Source organism: Vulpes vulpes, chromosome 4 (genome assembly GCF_048418805.1).
Source record: "Vulpes vulpes isolate BD-2025 chromosome 4, VulVul3, whole genome shotgun sequence".
Lineage (NCBI taxonomy): Eukaryota > Metazoa > Chordata > Mammalia > Carnivora > Canidae > Vulpes > Vulpes vulpes.
The window spans coordinates 88,544,715-88,564,396 of NC_132783.1; the positions used below are offsets into that span (position 1 = coordinate 88,544,715).

At 55.6% G+C, this 19,682-nt stretch overlaps 1 protein-coding gene across 2 annotated transcripts in view; it reads left to right on the top strand.

The window, feature by feature from the left end:
* The window catches only part of SH2D4B (SH2 domain containing 4B), a 79,864-nt gene that overhangs the window by 47,886 nt on the left and 12,296 nt on the right, over positions 1-19,682 (top strand). The window contains exons 5-6 of one of the 2 annotated variants that reach the window (XM_072755121.1): positions 3,743-3,959; positions 6,214-6,341. In XM_072755121.1, coding sequence (XP_072611222.1) covers positions 3,743-3,959; positions 6,214-6,341 — 345 coding nt within the window. The remainder of the gene's footprint in view (positions 1-3,742; positions 3,960-6,213; positions 6,342-19,682) is intronic. The other variant, XM_026010167.2, reaches the window with a different exon arrangement.

Sequence of the window (19,682 nt, forward strand, 5' to 3'; positions counted from 1 at the left end):
CGTGGCAGATTCACGGGCCGGAGTCCAAATCCATTCCTGATTCTGCGAATCCAATCCTTTTAGGATCTCGCAGTACAGTGTGGGGTGAGCGGCTGGGCCCGGCCGGGTCCCTGTAATGGGCCGGCGGGGGCGCCTGTCTGCACCGACCAGAGCCAGGGCTGCACCAGCTCCTCCAGAGCTCACCGAGAGGACGATGTTGGGGAGCCCTCGGCGGGGACCTGACGCCGTTCGCAGTGGCTTGGCTCCTCGCACCACCGGCGCTCTCGATCCCCGTGGGGACTCCACGCGGTAGGGGCTGCTGTTCTCTACATTTCTCTTAGGAGGAGACGCAGGCCAAGGGTGATGAAGTGACATGTCCGGTATCACGCATCGGGGACATGGAGCCGGGATCTGAATCCAGGCGGCCTGGCTCCAGACTCAGGCGTCGGGAGCTCAGAAGAAAGGACCAAAGTCGCAGGCCTGATGGCCTCGGACCCCACGCGTGCAGCACGCTTCATAGTTTATAGTGTTCTGGCATTTCATTTACGCTCCGTGACAGCTCCGTGAGGCGGGCATCCGTGTCATTCCCGGCTTGACAGAGCTGGAGCCTGAGGCCCAGAGGGGACTCAGAGGGACTTGCCTGGGGAAGCTGGATGGGGCGACGCAGGCCCAGGCGGGAAAGGGACGCGACAGGCACCGCGGGGGAAGCAGGATGGCGTGTCCTTCAAAGCTTAGACCCCCCCTAGGGTCGGGCACCCCGCCTTCTGGATATCCCCCGAGGGGCAGGAGAGCTCGGAGAGGCCCACACTCGTGGGTTCACAGTGGCCGAGGTACGGAAACCAGCCCTCTGTCGGACGAGTGGCTGGAGAGCACACGTGCGTGCACACACACACGCCCGCATGCGCGCACGGTGAAATATTGTTAGGCCGCAGGAAGGAAAGAGACCTTGCCACCTGCGCCGACCTGGCGGGCGATGTGCCGCGTGAGCTTATGATCCAGAGGAAGGCCAATGCGGCGTGACACCCTGCCCGGATGGCGGGGTCCAGGCACTGGCTGGGGGGGTGGCGGGGGTGGGGGACATGCTGGCCGAGGTGCACGGACCCGCTGGGAAGGGGGGGTTCCAGAGTGACGGCGATCGTGCTGACCGACTGCAGGGCCCGGCAGAGACGTCGAGGTGCTCGGAGCCTCGATCTAAATGTTCTGGCCCCAGGGACATGCCGGAGGTGTTGGCTAAGGCTCTGGGGCCATTGTCACAATACATAAATGTGTCAAATGAACACGCTCAATACCTTAAACTCACACAATGTCATGTACCGACTATGCCTTGGAAACAAACCCTGTAAGGAGAGCGGGGACAGCAGTAGAGCAGTCAGGACGCTTCCTGAGGGCTGGGGCGTGGGGGGCGGGGAGGGGGTGCCCTTCACCCTGTGTGCGAGGCTCCCGAGGACGAGCATGGCCGGATCGGGGCTGGCCTTCAGGAGGCTGGGTTGAGTGTCTGTGGGTCGGGAGGCTCAGGGCCTCACCCGGCTGAACCCCCAAAGCCCGTCTTCCCAGTTTGCCTATGACTTCCTTCTGCAACCTGTCACAAAGGCGGGGGGCGGTCGCTGTCCTTCAGTAAGCTCTCAGGGGTCGCTGGCTGTCGTGGGGCCCCAGCTTCTGTGTTTAGTGTGCTGGCTGGTGGCCCAGGGGGGATCCCAGCCTCGTCTGCCTCTCCCATGGCGTCGCGAGGCAGGCCTTGCCCTGTTCTCAGATCCACAACTTGCTGATGAACCAGCTGGGTCCCGGATACCTAGGTTCCTCCCTGGGATGGCTTCTGTCTCTGGAGAACTCCTACTGACCTTTCCAGATGCTTCCTCTCCTGTGATGGCTGTTGGCTCCCTCACCAAAGATGAGGGCTGCGACGCCCTAAACCCTGACAATACTTCATCTGTCCCACATTCCATGGTGTTAGAGACATCTGTCTTCTTTTCCCAGGTAGCCTCGGAGCACCTTGAAGGGAAGGTCTTTGTCACATCTGCACCCAGCTCAGGGTTAAATACCTATAATCGGGCCCGGTCATCCAAGAACGGGTACCACCTGGTGACTGACACATACGTACCTAGGGATATAGCAATGACCAGAGCAGACGACAGCCCCCACCGGCCCTGGGATGGGGTGTAGGGGGGTGTTGCTCAGCCTACTGGATCCTCTGCACGTGACCTCCATTCCATAAACCTTTCTGAGCTTTATGACTTCACACTGGCTGCCTCGGAGCTGGGGAGATGTTCTATCATGTTTCAAGAAAAGGGCTTTGACAACGTGAGAGGGAGAAGTGCTTTCTTTCAGGACCAGGCTGTTTACCTTGTACCCTCCAGACACCGACAGAGCACAGTCCTCCGGTGTGGGTAGGTGGTAGGTGTTTGCTACACACGAGTGGAACGGAGGTGCAAGAGGACTAGACTGTGGGTAAGAGTTTGCTCCCGGAGGGGAAGGTGACCCGCCTGGGCGCCGCACGCAATCAACAGTCGTGCGCAATTAGAACACGTCCGGCTCCGAGGGTTCTCTACAAAAAGAATCTGATGTTAGGAGCAGATAGGGGCCTGCACAGGATGCAATCAGACTACGAAAGAACTGCTTTTGATTCCAGACCTGGCCTCCAGCTGGCTGCGTTCCCTCTCTTGGTGTTTCCCCAGTTCTAGGACGCCCTTTTGAGTTTCAGAAGCAGCAACCACACAGATGTCTTTCCAAGGCCACTTGGCTGAGACAGGGCCCTGCCTTGGGCGGGATGGAAAAAGCTGGAAGGCCAGAGAGAGGGCATCTGGAGTTTGTGATCTGGGAGTGAGGAGCTGCCAAAGGATCCTCTCTCTCCAACACACTCAGGCATCAGCTGTCAAGGCCACTGCAGCCCAGAGAAAGGGCGCGGGACCCAGGACACCACTGTTTTCCAACAGCACACCCGGTGATGGCAGGAAGGATGGCTGTTGGCTCCGCCCGGCCACCGACCCAGCTGGGCAAGTTACCGTCCTTCCTTGGGCCTCAGATTCCACATGAGCCACATGAGGAGGTCGGACTGGCCGGTCTTAAATGCGCTTTTGGCTTTTTGCAGGAAGGAGCAGGGGCTCTGGTGTCAGGCACACCTGGTTTTCAAATGAAGGAGGCTTGAGAGGTGGAGAGGCAGGTTGCAGGGGGTGGTGGGAGCCGCTTGGGTTCTAGAGCCAGCCTCGCTCGGGTTCCCACCCTGGCTCTGCCCCTCGTTGGCTGTTTATTTTGGGGCAAGTTATGTATGTCCCCTTCTGGAGGCCAGGTTTCTGATGTAGAAACAGTGACGGGCCCTCTGCCCTCCGTGGTTGGGGGAAGCATCTGTAATGAGATATCGCAGGGGAAGCATGGAACGAGGGCTTGGCAGGGACAGAGCCTCCACCCAGTGAGGGGGATGGCAGTGGAGTCTGGAGAGGCCGATCCCCTCGCCAGGTGCCGCTGAGGCTGGTGGGTGGGCACGTGGTTTGAGAAGCCGCTCCACGCAGGGTACTCCCAGGAGGACATACATACAGGGGTGCACATTTCCATCCGAAGGTTGCGTGCTCCTCCTGGAAAGGGGAGATGGGCCCACACTGTCGGGACTGCCTCCACCTGGAGGAATGGCCCTCCATTCCGCCTATGGGGGTGGATCCAGCCGAATCGTGGGGTTCCGGGTGAGTGCCGGGGCTGCGGGCCCAGTCCTGACCTGCTGGGCACCCGGCCTGGGCTTCCAGTCTGGGTGAGTGTGCCCTGCACCCCTTCCCAGTGCGCAGGTCTAAGGCTGCGGACGAGGAGAGGAGCCGCGGAGCTCAGCGCGCCAGGGACGAGTACCGGCGCCACTCGCTGCGCGCCATCCAGAAGGGCACGGTCGCCGGCCTCAGCTCCATGTTCCAAGAGCTCGGCCAGAGCCAAGAGCAGGAGGCCAGACTCTACCACCATCTCCCAGGCCCGGGGCCGCCGCCCCCGCTCGCCATACCCGTCAGGTGGGTCTGGGGCTCTGCAGGTGCAGTGTGGCCGGGGCTCCATCCAGCTCTGCTCCAGCTGTTGTGACATTGGGAGCTGGTCATCCCCCGCCCCGCCCCGTGGGCCTCAGTGTTCAAGTCCACATAATGGGGCCGGAGCGGGTGGTGAGGAATCTGGTTCCAGATGTTAATTAGCTGCGGAGTTCTGGGAGTCTGGAAATCCGGGGTCCAGGGTTCCTTTGAGCACTTAAAGAACGCTGTGTACCCTCCAAGATGTACACATGAAAATGCCCCAAAATATTTGCATGTAATTCCAAGCTCTTATAGATCACAGACTCCAGGCTAAGAACTCGTTTATTTTTTTTTTAATTTTTAAAAGATTTTATGTGTTTATTCATGAGAGACACAGAGAGAGAGAGGCAGAAACACAGGCAGAGGGAGAAGCAGGCTCCCTGCAGGGAGCCCGATGTGGGACTCGATTCTGGGACCCGGGGATTGCGCCCTGGGCCGAAGGCGGACGCTCAACCACTGAGCCCCTGGGCGTCCCTAAGAACTTGTACTGTAAGAACCCAAGATATTGAGTTGTAGTGAAATCATATAATGGGTTAAAAGTGGCCCAACCGCTTGGGAAGCAGGGTTGGCTGCTCGTCCTGAGCACAGCCAGCGCTGGTGCATCCCCCGATCTGCTAGCAGGTTGGCAGGTGAGTGTGGCTGGTGCAGGGCCTCACGCACCGGCGTCTCCTGAGTGGCTTGGCCAGGGCACCGAGGCGACTGCCCGTGAGACAGCCTGGAGCCCCCCCCACCCTCTGCCGTCGCCCGGCTGGTCCCCTGCATGTCCGGCACTGCCGGGCGACTGCGGCCCTGTGAGGCTGGGCGGTGGGTGCCTGCCGCCTCCCGAACCACCGTGAACCTGCAGAAGAGGCCAGTCCCTTCTGAGTTTTGCCCTAATTGGGACTGAGGATCATTCGTAGGCCCCTTCACCCTCCCCTCCGCAGTCTAGGGAGGGCTGGCCGTACCTGCGTTTCCTCCCTCCCTCCCTCCCTCCCTTCCTTCCTTTTCATTTATATGATTCACAAACCAGGACATTTAAAAAGACGTATGGGAAACAACTGCCTCGCATTCCTGCCTCCATCTCCTTGGTAATTCCTTGCCCCGCAGGGGGGCACCGTCCTCAGTGTGCGTGCGCCCATCCAGTTCCTTTGAGGAGTTGGTGACGTGAAAAGTCATATCCCCGGCTTTTTATTTATGTATTTTTGCAGCAAAGGTTGCTCGCTATACACATGGCTCTGTGTCTTGGCTTTTATTTCCATTGAACTATATTTTGGAGGTCTTTTCATATCAGTTTTTAGCTATTCATTTATTTTTATTTAGTTTTCTTTTTTATTACTTTTAAAGATTTTTTTAAAGATTTTTTTTTTATTCATGATAGACATAGAAAGAGAGAGAGAGAGAGAGAGAGAGAGAAAGAAAGAGAGAGAGAGAGGCAGAGACACAGGCAGAGGGAGAAGCAGGCTCCATGTAGGGAGCCCGATGTGGGACTCGATCCCGGGTCTCCAGGACCATGACCTGAGCCAAAGGTAGACTCTCAAGCACGGAGCCACCCAGGCATCCCAAAAGATTTTATTTTTTAAGTAATCTCTACACCCGATGCAGTGCTTGAACTCAGCATTCCTGTGCTCCACTGACTGAGCCCGCCAGGCACCCTGGTCCAGTTTTCCTTTTTTATAGCTGCATCGTATTCTACTCCACAGATGAGCTAGAAATGATTTATCAGAAACTCTGTTAATGTTTTAACATTAAGTTGTTTGAAATCTTTGGTTATTACCAAGGGTGCCCTTAGTGAATAACCTTGGGGACATTCATTCTACACACGGGCCCCCCGGGAGGGAGGCTGGGGAGTGGCCTCTCCAGGTGGGTCTGCTACTCTGGGTACGTGAGGCTCTTCCTTCGTGGATGCCGATGCTTGTGCCCTGCAGTTCTAGAGGGGGAAAATGCCTTTTCTTTCCCTCAGACATCCCTCCCGTCCTCTTCTCCATGCCCACCTGTGTGACTTTTTTCAAAGCAAGTGATAACAATGCTCTTTTGGGAAAAATAAGAATATTTGGTGTATTATCATCTGCAAAGTGGCTTCATGCACCTGGACTCCATTCTTGCCACAGGCACGAGTGTTGGCATTACTCATCCTCATAGTGGCTTTCCCTCCCCTCTCCTCCTCTGTCCTCTGCCCTCCCCTCCCCTCCCCTCCTGAGTCTTCACACTTCCTCTCCCTTCTCAGCAGGACTTGGGAGCGCCCACTGAGACCCGTGTCCAGGGAAGTCATTGTCCGCTGGTTTAAGGAGGAGCAGCTGCCTCGCCGAGCTGGCTTTGAGAGGAACACCAAATCCATCGCCCCCTGGTTCCATGGTAGGATGGCTTACCGGGCCCCTGGAGTAGATAGTTTCCACGTCTGCCTCTCTCTGAGGTCGGGAGGAGGTCCTGAAGGGCTGCTGGCATCAGGGGGAGTCGAGGACTTTGGACCTTGGTATTTCTGCGCCACCCCCACATAGAACGGCCAGTTTCCCAGCTCTAGGGATTGGCTCTCCCCGGTTGCCTGGGTGGAGAGAGGTCCCACGGCTGTCCTCTGTTTGCTCGTTAAATGTGCTGAGTTCAAGGCACAGGTTTTGATTCCTCCAGGGCATGAGCTGAAGTACTGAGTGGCCTTCATCAAGGCCTTAGGGACCCAGGCAAACATCTCTGAGCAGGAGTCCAGGGGACTGGAGGCGCTGGGGATCCCAAATATGCATTCCCTGCTCTCTGCTGGGGAGGGAGGACCACGCTCTTGCCCACTGCTTTCACTCACAGCCTCCTTGGCCGTCAGGGGCTCCTCAGAGGTCTTCTCTATACTCACAAGACAGTGAGCTCTCCATGTACCATGAGCTTCTGCTGGGCAGGGCCCATGTCTTGTTGTCTGAGCCCGCATCCCTGATCCTGACTGTGGGCCGGCGCACAGCAGGCTCCGAACAAACACTTGTTGATCAGAGGACCGAATGGCTAAATGAAGAGGTCAGAGCCACCCAAGCATAGAGCATGAGAGCTGGAAGGCTCCCTGGAACTATCTAACTCTCCGTTTCACAGACAAGGACACAGGTCCAGATCGGGGAGGAGGTTTTCCTAACATCACCAATAGACTTGTGAGGTCAAGTTCAAGAACATACCTCAAGCTCCTGACCCCAGTCCAGTGATCTGAACCTGCAGCGGCCTCAAACAGGGAAACAGGATTGTGATTTCAGCAGAGACTTGCTACGGGGAAACGGGAGTTGCTGCCGGCCACCAGACTCGTCTGGATCAGTTAGCTATTGCTACGTAACAAATCACCCCAAAACTCAGGAGCTGAAAACAAATAAGCATGTATTTTTTATTCGTAAGTTTTTGAATCAACCAGGCAGTTCTTCGGGAATGGGCCAGGCTCAGGTGATCTGAGCTGAGCTTGCTCGTGTGTCCCCAGACGGTGGGCTGGTCCCCTGGGTGCTGGCTTATCCAGGAGACACTTGCCTGAGACATCGCCTCTCTGCTCCCCAGGGGCTCGTGTCCCCCAGCAGCCTGGCCACACTGCCAGGCTTCTCTGGGTCAGCTGCCTGCGGCCTTGCTCCCTGAGTCGTCCCTCCCTTATCAGCGCTGAGCCCAGGTTTGCCTGTGGACTCCCTGGGGTAGAATTGATCGCTTCTGCCACAGTTCGTATCCATCAGACCCCTGAGTGCCTTCACATCTCTTCTTCTGGCCTCCTGGGAGCTTCGCCAGCCCGCACCCTGGCCTTGGTCTTGTCTCCCCTTGCAATGTCAACTCCCCACCTGCTTCCTGGCCAGCTTCCAGGTGTTTCCAGTTCCCTCCAGATGGAGAGCTGACCTCAGTGTCGTGATGGGCACTAATGACTGCACACTCTTCAGGGCTCATGGGGAGGCCCTCATGGGCAAGCTGTGGGTGTGGCTCTGGCTCCAGGGAAGGCAGCAGGAGTGCAGGGGTGAGCAAGGCCGTGTGCACCTCCATCCGCAGCTTCAGGAGCCCAAAAAGCTTGTGAACCATGAAGTGTAGGTAGTAGCCACCCTACAGCTGGGGTGGCTGAGATGTAGCATTGTTCAGGGACTGCCCAAGGTCATGGAGGTCACAGAGACACCACCTGGTTATGCAAGGGTGTCTTCACCGGTCTGCCTGTTTCACTCGGGCCCCTCTACAATTTATTCTTCGCACAGCATCCTGAGAATATATTTTAAAGATAAATCAGATCCTGTTACTTTCCTGCTTAATACGCACTGCTTCCTTCTGTTTATATTTGCAAGGAATCTCAAACTCCAGGCTTCCTGCTCCGGCCTCCTAGCACAATTTTCCCCTTGTCCACCTTGTTTCCACAGCTCTGATTTTTTTTTTCCTGTCTCAAGCCATTTTCTTTTCTACCCCAGGCCCTTTGCACTTATTTCTGAGCTGCTTGGCATTGCTGTTTTCCTAGCTTTTTGCATGGATGCTGCATTCTTATTTCTCATCTCAAATATCCCCTTCTGGGAGAGATCTTTCCTGAATCCTTATCTAAAGCAGCCTTTAACAGTTGCTCTCACCCACTATGCGTCCCTCTTTAAGAGTGCTCACCCAATCGATATTCACCTTATTATTTGCTGTCATCTGCTCTACCTGTGTGTAAGCCTGCAAAACTAAGGACCTTGTTCATTTTTGCCCCGAGTGCTTATCATAGTTAAGTGTCTGCAGGAAGAATGAATGAAGGTGGGAATGAAGTATCAGATGAGATCCCAGTCTTCCCAGTTCCAAAGGGCAGCCATCGCTTCTCTGCCCTGGGCCCTGGTCAGTGTGTGGGTCTCCTCAGGGCCTGACGAGTGAGGTTAAGCTGGAGCTGTCCGCTTGCAACCCCCTTCCTTCAGGCCTCCACATATCCTACAGGATGGAGAGGCTCTTTAGGGCCCAGAAAGAAGATAGTCACCATTCACTGGGTAGCTGAACCACACATCTCCCAGCCAGTCCCGAGGGGGTCCCTGCTTCTCGCCTCTGTCCCAGGTATGTGTCCCTGCAGCCCCGAGAGAGCGGCCTCTGAATTGCTGCTTTCCTTTTCCTCGGTCCATTGGAATCCTGGAAGCTTGAGGGCAGCCTCTTAGTGCAGCTCCGCTGTTCTGCAGGGGAGGCTTGGGCTAGGGGCCCGGGGGGGCCTGCAGCGTGTGTGGCAGCCCGTAGGGGAGGCATCGCAGAGCTCCTCAACTCCATCTCTACTTTTCCCTTCTACCTGGATGAAAAAAATGTGATTTTTTAATTTTATTTTTATTTTTATAAAGATAACTTCAGTTGTCCTTTAAAAAAAAAAAAAAGATTTTATTTATTTATTCCTGAGAGACCCAGAGAGAGAGGCAGAGTCACAGGCAGAGGGAGAAGCAGCTCCCCATGGGGAGCCCGATTTGAGACTCGATCCCAGGACCCAGGATGGTGACCAAAGGCAGATGCTCAGCTGCTGAGCCATCCAGGACTCCTGGTTTCCAAATTCTTGAGAGTAACTTTGCTCATCCCCCAAATCCCAAAGTCTGGAACTCCTGATGTGCTCCAACTTCTTCCCCAGGGGAGGCATTCCTTGACTGCATCCTTGAGGCCCTCCCCCCCGGCGCCCCACCAGTCCTTCCTGGGATGGGGCTGCTGCCCATCCTGCCCACGGGCAGCCCACACCCTTTTAACTGTTAGGGGGTCTTTGCCTCCTAGGGGGTTGGCTGGGGGCTCTGCTCTCAACTAGTCTCAGCCGGATGTCTAGCAGGGGCACCTCTGCTCCCTGAATCTCCCACGCTCCTCCCAGGGGCCAGAGGGCAAGTGGCCTTCTCTGCTTGTGAACCTCCTCTTTGAAGCAGGACCCCATCGCTTTCGCCTCATGACATTGCCCACAATATGTCACAGAGTATGGGGTGGGAAAGTGTATCCTGCTTCTCTCCTGTAAGGACCGGCCACGCTGTGTGTCCAAGGGTGTGAAGACAGGGAGCAGAGGAGAGTTTGAGCTGATAATGTAATCTGTTACAACCCCACTATAAATCCATTTTTTCCTGGGTAGAATGTTCCTAGTTAACTCAGCCGGGTTTTAAATATTCAAAAAAATATTTATTTGAGAGAGAGAGAGAGAGAGAGCATAAGCATGAGAGCGTGGAGGAGAGGAGGGTGTGGGAGGGAGAGAATCTCAAACAGACTCTAAGTGGAGAATGGATGATCCCACGACCCCAAGATCATGGCCTGAGCTGAAATCAAGAGCTGGACACTCAACCGACTGAGCCCCCCGGGCGCCCCAGTTCAGCTGGATTTTGGGTGCAGGTTAAAAGCAACCACTTTGACTCCTAATTCCTTCCCTCAAACACAGTGGGGTGTGTCGACACTCCAAAGAGCAGTGCGGACAAGGCGTCTGAAGACACGGGCCCACTCTAGAACCTAGCAGCTCTGTGACCTTGGGTGTGTCCTTTCAATCCCCATCTCTGAAATTGGGATTTTAACCCTGACTTTGCGGGACTCATGAAGATCAAGCCAACAGATGTGTTTTGTCCCCCGTGATGAGCCATGGCGGGGTGGGTGCTGATGTCTGTCCCCCTCCGAAGCCCCGCCCACACTAGGGACCAGAGCACAGCGGTGCGGGGAGGTGGGGAGAGGGGCAGGAGAACGGGCTTCCCGCTGGGACCAAGGCCCTCGCAGTCGTCTCCTCTGTTAAAAAGAGAAAGTGGTAAAGTTATCCCTCCTTCCTCCTTTGTTCGTTGTTAAATGTTCCAGGGGTTGTAAGAGAGACTTCTAGTTCTCCAAAAATACTCCTGAGGAAACCTGGTGCATGTGATCTTGGCTTTGGGGGAAAAAAATCTATTTTTGGACTTCAGCATGGATCTAAAATTATTAAGAACATCCTGTCTGAGCACTGACTCAGGGAGACCCGTTTCTCCTCCGGTTTTCTCTCCTCGGAGAGTGGTCACAGTGTGACCTGTGATTATTGTCTTGGCGACAACCCCCTGGCTGTCTCGCAGCTTGCCCTCGGGCTTGGGGGACGGTGCTGGGCAGTGGCTGACGTGGTTGGTGTTGGTAAACCCTGCTTGGGCCCTGGGCATGGGTCTTGAGCCCGGCGTTCAGGTGGAGTGTTCTGGTCATGCCTTTCCAGGCAAAGCACAAAGTGGGGGCTCCATCGGGGAGGAGGGACCCCCCACATAGACCATGCGGCCTGTAGGGAGCCCTGTGGTCAGGGGTGGCCTCACACACAAAGCCTGAGCTCCCAAGTGCAAGGGGTGCTGCGTGCTACCTTTCCGCACTGTGGCTGCTGGGCATATTGAGAGGCCAGGAACGTGGAAGGTCCTAGAGCTGCGGGCTCTGGAATGGCCCATGCCTCCAGACCCCTTGTTCACCTTGCTCTTTTTTTTTTTTTTTTTTTTTGTATTTTTTTTATTGGAGTTCGGTTTGCCAACATACGGCATGACACCCCGTGCTCATTTGCTTGCTCTTGATCGCAGCCCATCTAAATGTGTGGAGGGAGGGCGGGGAAGCAGAGGTCGCTGTGGTCATTTTTAGGGACCACACCGGGGGATGTGTGTCTTGGAAAAGGGACGCCCCGGTGTGGGATAGATGGGAGGACAGAGCCGCCGCTCCTCAGTCTCTGGAGTTCTGTCTTGAGAAAGGGTTATGTGAACGAGGACAGAGCCGGGGCCTGGGTGAGCATGTGCGAAGAGACGCGCTTCACTGCAAGAGAACACCAAGCATTTTGGGGTCGCAGCCTGGATGCCAGCGCACACCCGGGGGGGAACGGGGACCACTAGGCTCTCTGTCCCTGGGATGCAGTGTGACTCGAGCGCACGCCTGCTGCGTCCCTCCAGGACCACGGGCTCTGCTCCTGCTGCGCCTCCCTGGGCTTTCTCGGGGGATCGGGTGCCCTGGGGACCGTGGGGCGTGCCACTAGTGGGTGCCTGGGGTCTGGGGCTAAGGATGAAGGGTGTTCTTTTCTCCATGGCCGTGGCCTTCTTCCCCTTGCGCACTTCTCTACTGCTGGTGGCAGTTTTGGTCTAGGAGCGGAGAGGGGCGGGCAGCAGAGACCCCGCCGATGGCCCCTCCAGGAGCGGCAGGCAGACGGCAGTCACCAGGCTGGCTGTCCGCGGGGAGGCAGCGCCCTGGGCAGGCAGGCCTGGGGCTGGCGGCGGGCACGGCCGTCGGGGCCTCCCTGCAGATGCTGCTGCACCGCCTCACGTGTTTGCCCGGCCGTGCCCATGGGCAGGGTGGCCTCGTGCACACCAGCTCACGGGGCTCTCAACGGCTCTTGACCCGGGCACGGTTTGCTTTCTGCAGGTGACCATGCTCAGGCCCAGAGAGCTCGAGACCCCGACCCCTAGCACCCAGCTCGCCCAGGAGCAAGATGCGGGAACAAGAGGCAGGCCTTCTGGATCCTGGTCTTGCCACCTCTATTTGGGAGGTTCCTTGAATATACCGCCACCCAGGGAGGGAGATTGGGGCCCCAAGGTCTTCCTTCTGGATTCACTGTCCCCTACTGCATGGTCAGTTGAGCCTCTTTCAGACTCAGCCCGAGTTCTTTTTTTTTTTTTTTTTTTAAGTTTTTTTTTTTATTTATGATAGTCACAGAGAGAGAAAGAGAGAGAGGCAGAGACATAGGCAGAGGGAGAAGCAAGCTCCATGCACAGGGAGCCCGATGTGGGATTCGATCCCGGGTCTCCAGGATCACGCCCTGGGCCAAAGGTAGGCGCCAAACCACTGCACCACCCAGGGATCCCCCGAGTTCTTTATTCAGAATCTCACCCCTGCTCATTCTGTGACCTTGTGCAGCGGAGCTGCTGCTAGTCAGTCTCCCGGCCCCGCTAGAGGGAGAATCTGGGTTTGTCCTGTTTGGCCTTTGGGATTAGCTCAGCAGCTTGCATTTCTGGGGCCGAGATGGAGAGAGGGAGCCAGCTGAGGCCCCGGGCGTGGTGTCCACAGTCAGTGGGAGGATGGGGAAAGGTGAGGCCTTGGAGCCCGTCGAGAGGTGGCAGCCAGAGTGGGGGACTCAGGCAACGAGGACCCAGGTGCTGAATCCATGTTAAGCAAGGAATTGCTGAAGAGACGTGGGAGGTGGAGAAAGTAATAATACCCACCTTGTAGTGATGTTATGAGGATTAAGTGTATAATATTTATAAAGTGTTTTAGAACCTTCCCGGCTTCCATTTGTTATAGGGAATAAATAAACACGGTAGCCTTTGGAGATGACTGTTAGGATTTGAATCTGTCTGTGGTGGCCTCCCACCCTGAGGCTGTGCCACCATTGTCACTTGGAAGAAATGAAAAAGGTGACATCAAATGACTGAATAAAGATGATACTTATGTAGTCTACCCCCCAAAAAGCACAAATTGAATTTTTTTTTTTTTTTACATTATGACTATGATCCCCATCTTGAAATGTGTTTTGAAAGCTGTGAGAGTAACACATGGGTCATTTGGAAGGATGGTTGGCATGTCGCAGATCCATCATGTCAAGTCAGATGGCTGATTTTCCTCTCCCGAGCAGAATGTGGAGTGGAAATTTCCCACCAACCCGGATCCCAAATGCAAAAATTTCTAAAAGAGGGAAAAAGTAGGTCAGTTGACCTACTTTCCTCTTAAGTTCTTGCTTAAGCTGTTCCAACTAAGAAATAAAGGAATCTTTTCCCTTCGTCTTAAAAAAAATTGTGCACTGGGTGTAAAGTCTCAAAAAAAAAAAAGGATTACAAAGAGCAGCAGCATTATTTTTTTTTGCTTGAGGAAAGCACAGATCGTAGTGGTGTTTTCAAGACCTTAACTCTTTCCTTGTGGTGGTCTGCAGTTCTGTGCTTTGGACTCCAGCCTATTGCGCCTTGTCCACTTAACACTTTTATTTTGGTTGTTTTGCTGAGTTTTTTGTTTTCTGATGCACAGGTGGGGGTAACTAAAATGTGTGGGGAGGGACAGGGCTTGGCCATCTAGTTGGATTTGAAAGAACGGAATTTTTCTTTTCTATTTGGAATTAAAAAAAAAAAAAAAAGCAGAGTGACCCCAGACCATGGTGCCTGTTGGTGTAATTGATTTCATATTCTTCTGCAGTCCCGTCATATTGCTGGTGGTTATAGAAGATGCTGCTATCCTTCTAACTCTGGGAGGTTCCTATCATGGGTTAGACCCTTCTTTAACAAAAGCAAGCTATTTGGGGGGTACTCTTTGCTCCAGGCTCCGGATTCTAGTTTCCCACCTGTTCCCCAGTCCCGAGCTCATCCCGGGCCTGGCACCCAGTGCCCCAGCTCATGCCAGAGACACTGGGCTCACATTTTCCTGAAGGGCAGGCATGGGCTTGAGACGGAAGACTTGGCGTCGGGGGTGCAGCAGCTGTGTTCACACCACTAATGTCCCTCAACCTGGGAGAGGCCTTGAGGTCGGGACACGGAGCACGTGGTGCTGACAGTGGCACAGTCTGATGAGCTCTTGAGCGGTTAGTTGTCTCGTTGAGGAACAAGCTACCTGCAGCAGGTACAAGCACCCACTGCTGGGCTGTGTCAGCAGAAGCCAGACAGGCCTCGGTCAAAACCGTGGCAGCGTGGATGGTCCAGTCTGATGGCGATGAGGCCGGGCGGCCTGACTCTTCCCCTCTCCCCTCCCACCTTGAGCGTCTTGTCTCTGCTTATCCGAGAAACCAAGACGGTGGCTCTGACACCTGCTAGAGAATAAAGTCTAGTCTCTAGAGTCGTGGAGAAGCCTTTTTTTGGAAATGAAGGCTCATTAATATTTATGCATCATTATTAAAAGTTTATCAGACTCAAATTGCCTTCTGTTCAGTAATTAAGTTCTTTATAGGTTTACACGCTGGAGCATTTGCTTACACGTTACATTTCAAACGATGCTGCTGCTTTTGGGTGTTGCGAGTCACACTGCCTGTCACCAGCCCGCAGGGGTGTCTCCTCCCCATGGGATAGCTTAGAACCACTTCCTGGAGGGGAGGTGATGCGGCTGCCATATGCAGCCAGCGTACGGCTCCTCCTGAGACGTGCACGAGTACCCCGCCCCCGACAGGCCGTGGGGCCGTACCCACATTTGCACACTCAGGTTGTAAGCTTTGGTGTACACAGCAAGTGGAGTTCCTTTACTTTTCTCCGTTTCTCCCCATATCACGAAGTTATCACCACCCCCTTCTTCCTTTCTGGGTTGTAGGGGAAAAATAAACTCTAGTCCATTTTGTGGAACCGTGTCCTATTCAGTGGAGTAGTCTTTTTGGGGGAGACTAGGTCTTTAGGATTTTCTCCCCTCCTCCCCTGCTTCTCTGCAAGAGGGGATCCGAGTATTTGGGGCTTCTCTGCAGTACGAGGAGGTTGTCAGGTGCAGGGCTGGACTCAGATTGAGGGTATGTGGCTGAGGGACAAGAGAGGCTGACACCGGGGTCTCCACTCTGCTTCCAAGCCCTATACCCTGTATGGGCCTGTGGCCGTCTCAAGGTGCACAGGAGCTCTGCTCAGATCAGGGCATCCCTGGAAAGGGGGCACTTAGGCTTGTGCTGGTCCTCAGGTGTGCACTGGGTGCTCTCCATGGGGCATGGTTGGTTGGCCTCCCCTGGGGAGTCAGGCTGGCTTTTATAACTTAACAGATGATTTATTAAACTTTTACTTGGTGCTGGCTATGCCAGGTAAACACCTCATTGACTCCTGGCACAGCTCTCTGGAACAGGTGGTAATACTGGCACTTAGGTGGGTACACAGGGTTCATAGCCCGCCAGATGCTTGCTCACATGCACTAACTTGTTTAGCCCTTGTGGCAGCACCGTGTGCTTCCTGCTAGCATTGGCCCCATTTCACAGATGAGAAAGCTGAGGTGCAGCAGAGAGTCGAGGCCACCGGCCCGAGGCTCACTGTTGGTAAGCGGGGCTTGTGGGGTTCAAGCCCTGGTGGGCGGGCTCTGGAGTCCAGGCTCCCAGCTCTGAGGCCAAGCAGCCTTGTCACCGTCTCGCGGGCGAGGGACAGTGTTGAGTAATGGCCCGGGGCACGCAGGACTCAGGGAAGCCAGTTCCTCCCCAGGCCAGAACATCTCCTGCAGGAGGAAGAGATGGCTCTTCGGCATCTCAGGGCCGTGGGACTGGGGGTTGCAGCCTCCATGCCCTGCTCTTGGCGGGGGCAAGTGTCTGCTCCTTCCTAGGCCGGCGTCACCCTCCCCCAGAATCCCTGAAGGGTGACCTTCACGTCTCCGACAGTCTGCAAGTCCTCGTGCAGCGGATGGAGTGAAGCGGTGTTGGGAATTGTCGAATCACCCGGGCGGGGACCTGAGGACGCAGGCTCCCTGTATAAGGCATTTCTGTAACCAATCTATTGATCGTTAGTATTAAGCTCCTGTTGTCTTAGATGCTGTGCTAAGTAGAGGGCAGGCGGTGGTGAATCCGACGGACAGCTTCCCTGTCCTCACGGAACTTACGTTCCTTTGCAAGTAACAGGAAAAAAAAATCCTGATAGAGTCAAAAAAGGAAATTTATCTGTTTATGTGACTGAAAAATCCAAAGGTAGGGTCGGCTTCAGGCTTTGCTTGATCCAGGGAACTTGAGGTCTCAGCAGCTGGCCTTTCTCCATCTCTCAGCTCTGTTGCTCTAATGTTGACGTCACTCCAGGCAGCGCTTCGGCTGCTCGTGTTGACGTCCAGCAGGTGGAGGGCACGCTCTTCCCTCCGCGTCACTGGTGCTCGTCCTCACGTCCTGCCTTGTCGGGTCTGCTTTGGTCACGTGCTCGCTCCTGAACTGGTCACCCTGACTGGCCAGGCTTGAGGCACACGGCCGTCCATGGGGGAGAACAGAGTCCATCCCATTGCAGCCGTGCAGACTTGACGTCCCACAAGGAGGTCCCCGCAGCCCTCTCGTGCCAGAAGAAGGGCACCTGGTCCCTCGAGAGGGGCACACCTGGCCTGGCTGTGCTCTAGGGACAGTCAGTCTGGTCAGGAAGACAGGCATGACCCGAGTCCTGGACATGTGCTGTCGGTGAGGTCGGTGCTATCCAGGCCCGGGGCGCCGTCTGGCCTGCTTGGGGCCAGCAGTCGCAGGCAGGGCTGGACCTGGAAGAGACAAGCATGTCCAGGGGAGCCGTGGTCTCAGCAGCTCCCCACGGGAGCCCCGCAAGAGCCCCCAAAACTGAAGGCCTGTGAGCCTGTTCACCCCACAAACTCGGCGGCTCCGGGAGCCTGGGAGAAACTGCGGAGGACGGAGGCCTAGTGCTTCGGCCTCTGTCGGGACAGCGTCTGGAGAGCCTGGAGATAAGAAAGGGGGGTCACACAGGGCACCTGGGGGGCTCAGTGGCTGAGCGTCTGCCTGTGGCTCAGGGTGTGACCCCGAGGTCCCAGGATCGAGTCCCGCGTCGGGCCTCCCGCAGGGAGCCTGCTTCTCCCTCTGCCTATGTCTCTGCCTCTCTCTCTGGGTCTCTCATGGATACATAAATAAATACAATCTTTAAAATTAAAAAAAAAAAAAAAAGGAAAGGAGGTGACAGAGATGAATGGGAAGTAGCTCCTGTCCCGAGGAGTGGACCCGGGGCGGAGCTGTGGTGACAGCCCTGGGACAGAGGCACATGGGGACACTGAGGGCCCTGAGATGTAGACGGCCTGGTGGCCCCCCCCGCCGCACGCCTTTCTTTTCGGGGAGAAGCCGTAACAGAGGAACGAAGCGGGCTCGTTTGGTGACTCAGGTTAAACTTGGAGCCAGTGATTTCAGGGACCGCCATGCAGGTGAGGGGGGCCGGAACCGAAAATCCAGAAGGTGGGGGTTGCTGGGCCCCTTCTGGCTGAGGCCGCCTTACCAAGGGGCCCCCCCTTTTCTGGGACCGGCGGCGGCGAGCACCCGTGGAACCCGCGAGCGGCCAGGTGCCTGAGTGGGGCGCGGGGAGGTGCCCGGGGGGCTGGAGCCTCACCTCGTGGGGTGCGGGCCCCAGATGCCCCCCTGGACTCTCTATTACAGCCTTGGTTGTCGTTGGCAGATCCGTCGGGCTGTCTGCGGGTCCCTGGTTCCCAGCTCCCCCCGGGATGTCGTGGCCTGACAGTGTCTGGAGATGACCTGGTCTCTGTGTTGCCCCCAGACTTTCCAGGTGCTGCAGGAAAGGCACACAAGTGTCCTTTCTTGTCTACCTCCTTTAGAAGTGGTCTTGCCTGTCGGGGCCTCCGCTCCCTGCTGCTGCCTAAACAAGTAACCCTCGACGTGTCCAGTTCCTCCGGCTGAGGAGCCTCCTTCGGCCTGAGCTGGTGACTCTCTAGCAGGTGCCCAGTGTCACCCGTCTCCACGTGCTCCCTTGTGGGCACCTGGGGTCATTCCAATACCCCACCCCCGCCCTCTGATGGCGCCTGAGTACAGGGGAGCCCATGGCTTGGCGGGAGCCAAGAAAGCCCCTGGTGGGCCGCTCACCTCTGGGCCTCGGCCTCGGCCTCTAGGGGTCCACTGCTGGAACCCCCAGGAGCGTTGTATGCTGAGTGTAGCTGGGGCCTGGGGGCTCCTTCTTACATTGATCATTCCCCCAACTTGACTTGCCTGCCTTGGGTGCCATCAATGAACTATTAGGGAAGACCCTCCACCCCGCCAAAGCCTAGGTTCTGGGGTCACCTTGCCTCTTTTCTGGGCTGTGTTCCTAATGATGTTTATTTTCCAAACAACAACAACAACAACAAACCCTTACGTCTTACAGGTTCAGCTCCCTGGCCGCCTCTTCTGTCCCCTGTCCTCATACTTTATTATCTTTACGGAAAGAAACCAGGCTGCCCTGCATTTTGCGTATTTTCTTACTGTCCTTATGCTCAACCCACACTCCCGGTCCTCCTCCGTCCGCAGCCGTCCTGGTGACCACGCGTCTCTGTCTGAAGGGTTCTCATGTATAGGTTGTGTGTCTAACACCCGAGGGAAGTGAGCCTGCTCCCTATATTTTCTTTTCTTCCTCCTCGTAATGTTACATGTGATTCGACCTTGATGCTTTTTTTGTGGCTAATTTTTATGCGAAATTAGTTTTCCCGAACCTTTCAAGGGACACAAGGGCCAGGATGCTGATTTGGATTTTACGGAGCCTCCTCTTCTATTGTGTTTGTGATGTGTCCACAAATGCGGCAGCTTGGTTCCTGGGGTTCCCCTCCCTCATGTGGGTCTGACCTTCTCCTTCTGCCCCCTCTGTTCCCCTACTTTACTCAATTTTGAGTCCTCCCCCAGGGAGCGAAGGTGGCCCCGGAGGGTGTCCCCATGGGACTCTTGTCCTTCCCCGGGGTTGGGGAAGGCGAATCCCGAGTGTCAGCTGTTGTTCTTAAGCCGGCCTCCTGCTTTCCAGGGAATTCCTGTTGACTGTCCTCGGGTCTGTTGGTCACCCATGCTCCTTTCTTCTTCCTGTGGAAACTCTTGGTGTCATGAAGGTCTTGTGTTGATTGTTTGTTCCCACCACCATTTGTATCTGGGGTTCGTGGGACTGACTTGCCACGACTTGGTTTTGTTGGAAACGTGGTCCTTGGACTTTGGGTTTTGTTCTTGACTTGTTCTGCTTCTGTTTTTATTACTTTTTTTAAAAGATTTTATTTAGTTATTCATGAGACACACAGGGAGAGGCAGAGACCCAGGCAGAGGGAGAAGTGGGCTCCCTGCAGGGACCCCGGTGCGGGACTCGATCCGGGGACCCTGGGGTCGCGCCCTGAACCGAAGGCAGGTGCTCAACCGCTGAGCCACCCGGGTGCCCTTGCTCCTGCTTATTTTTATTTGGGAAATGCTGCCGCCACCACCACAGATGCCCCTCCTGC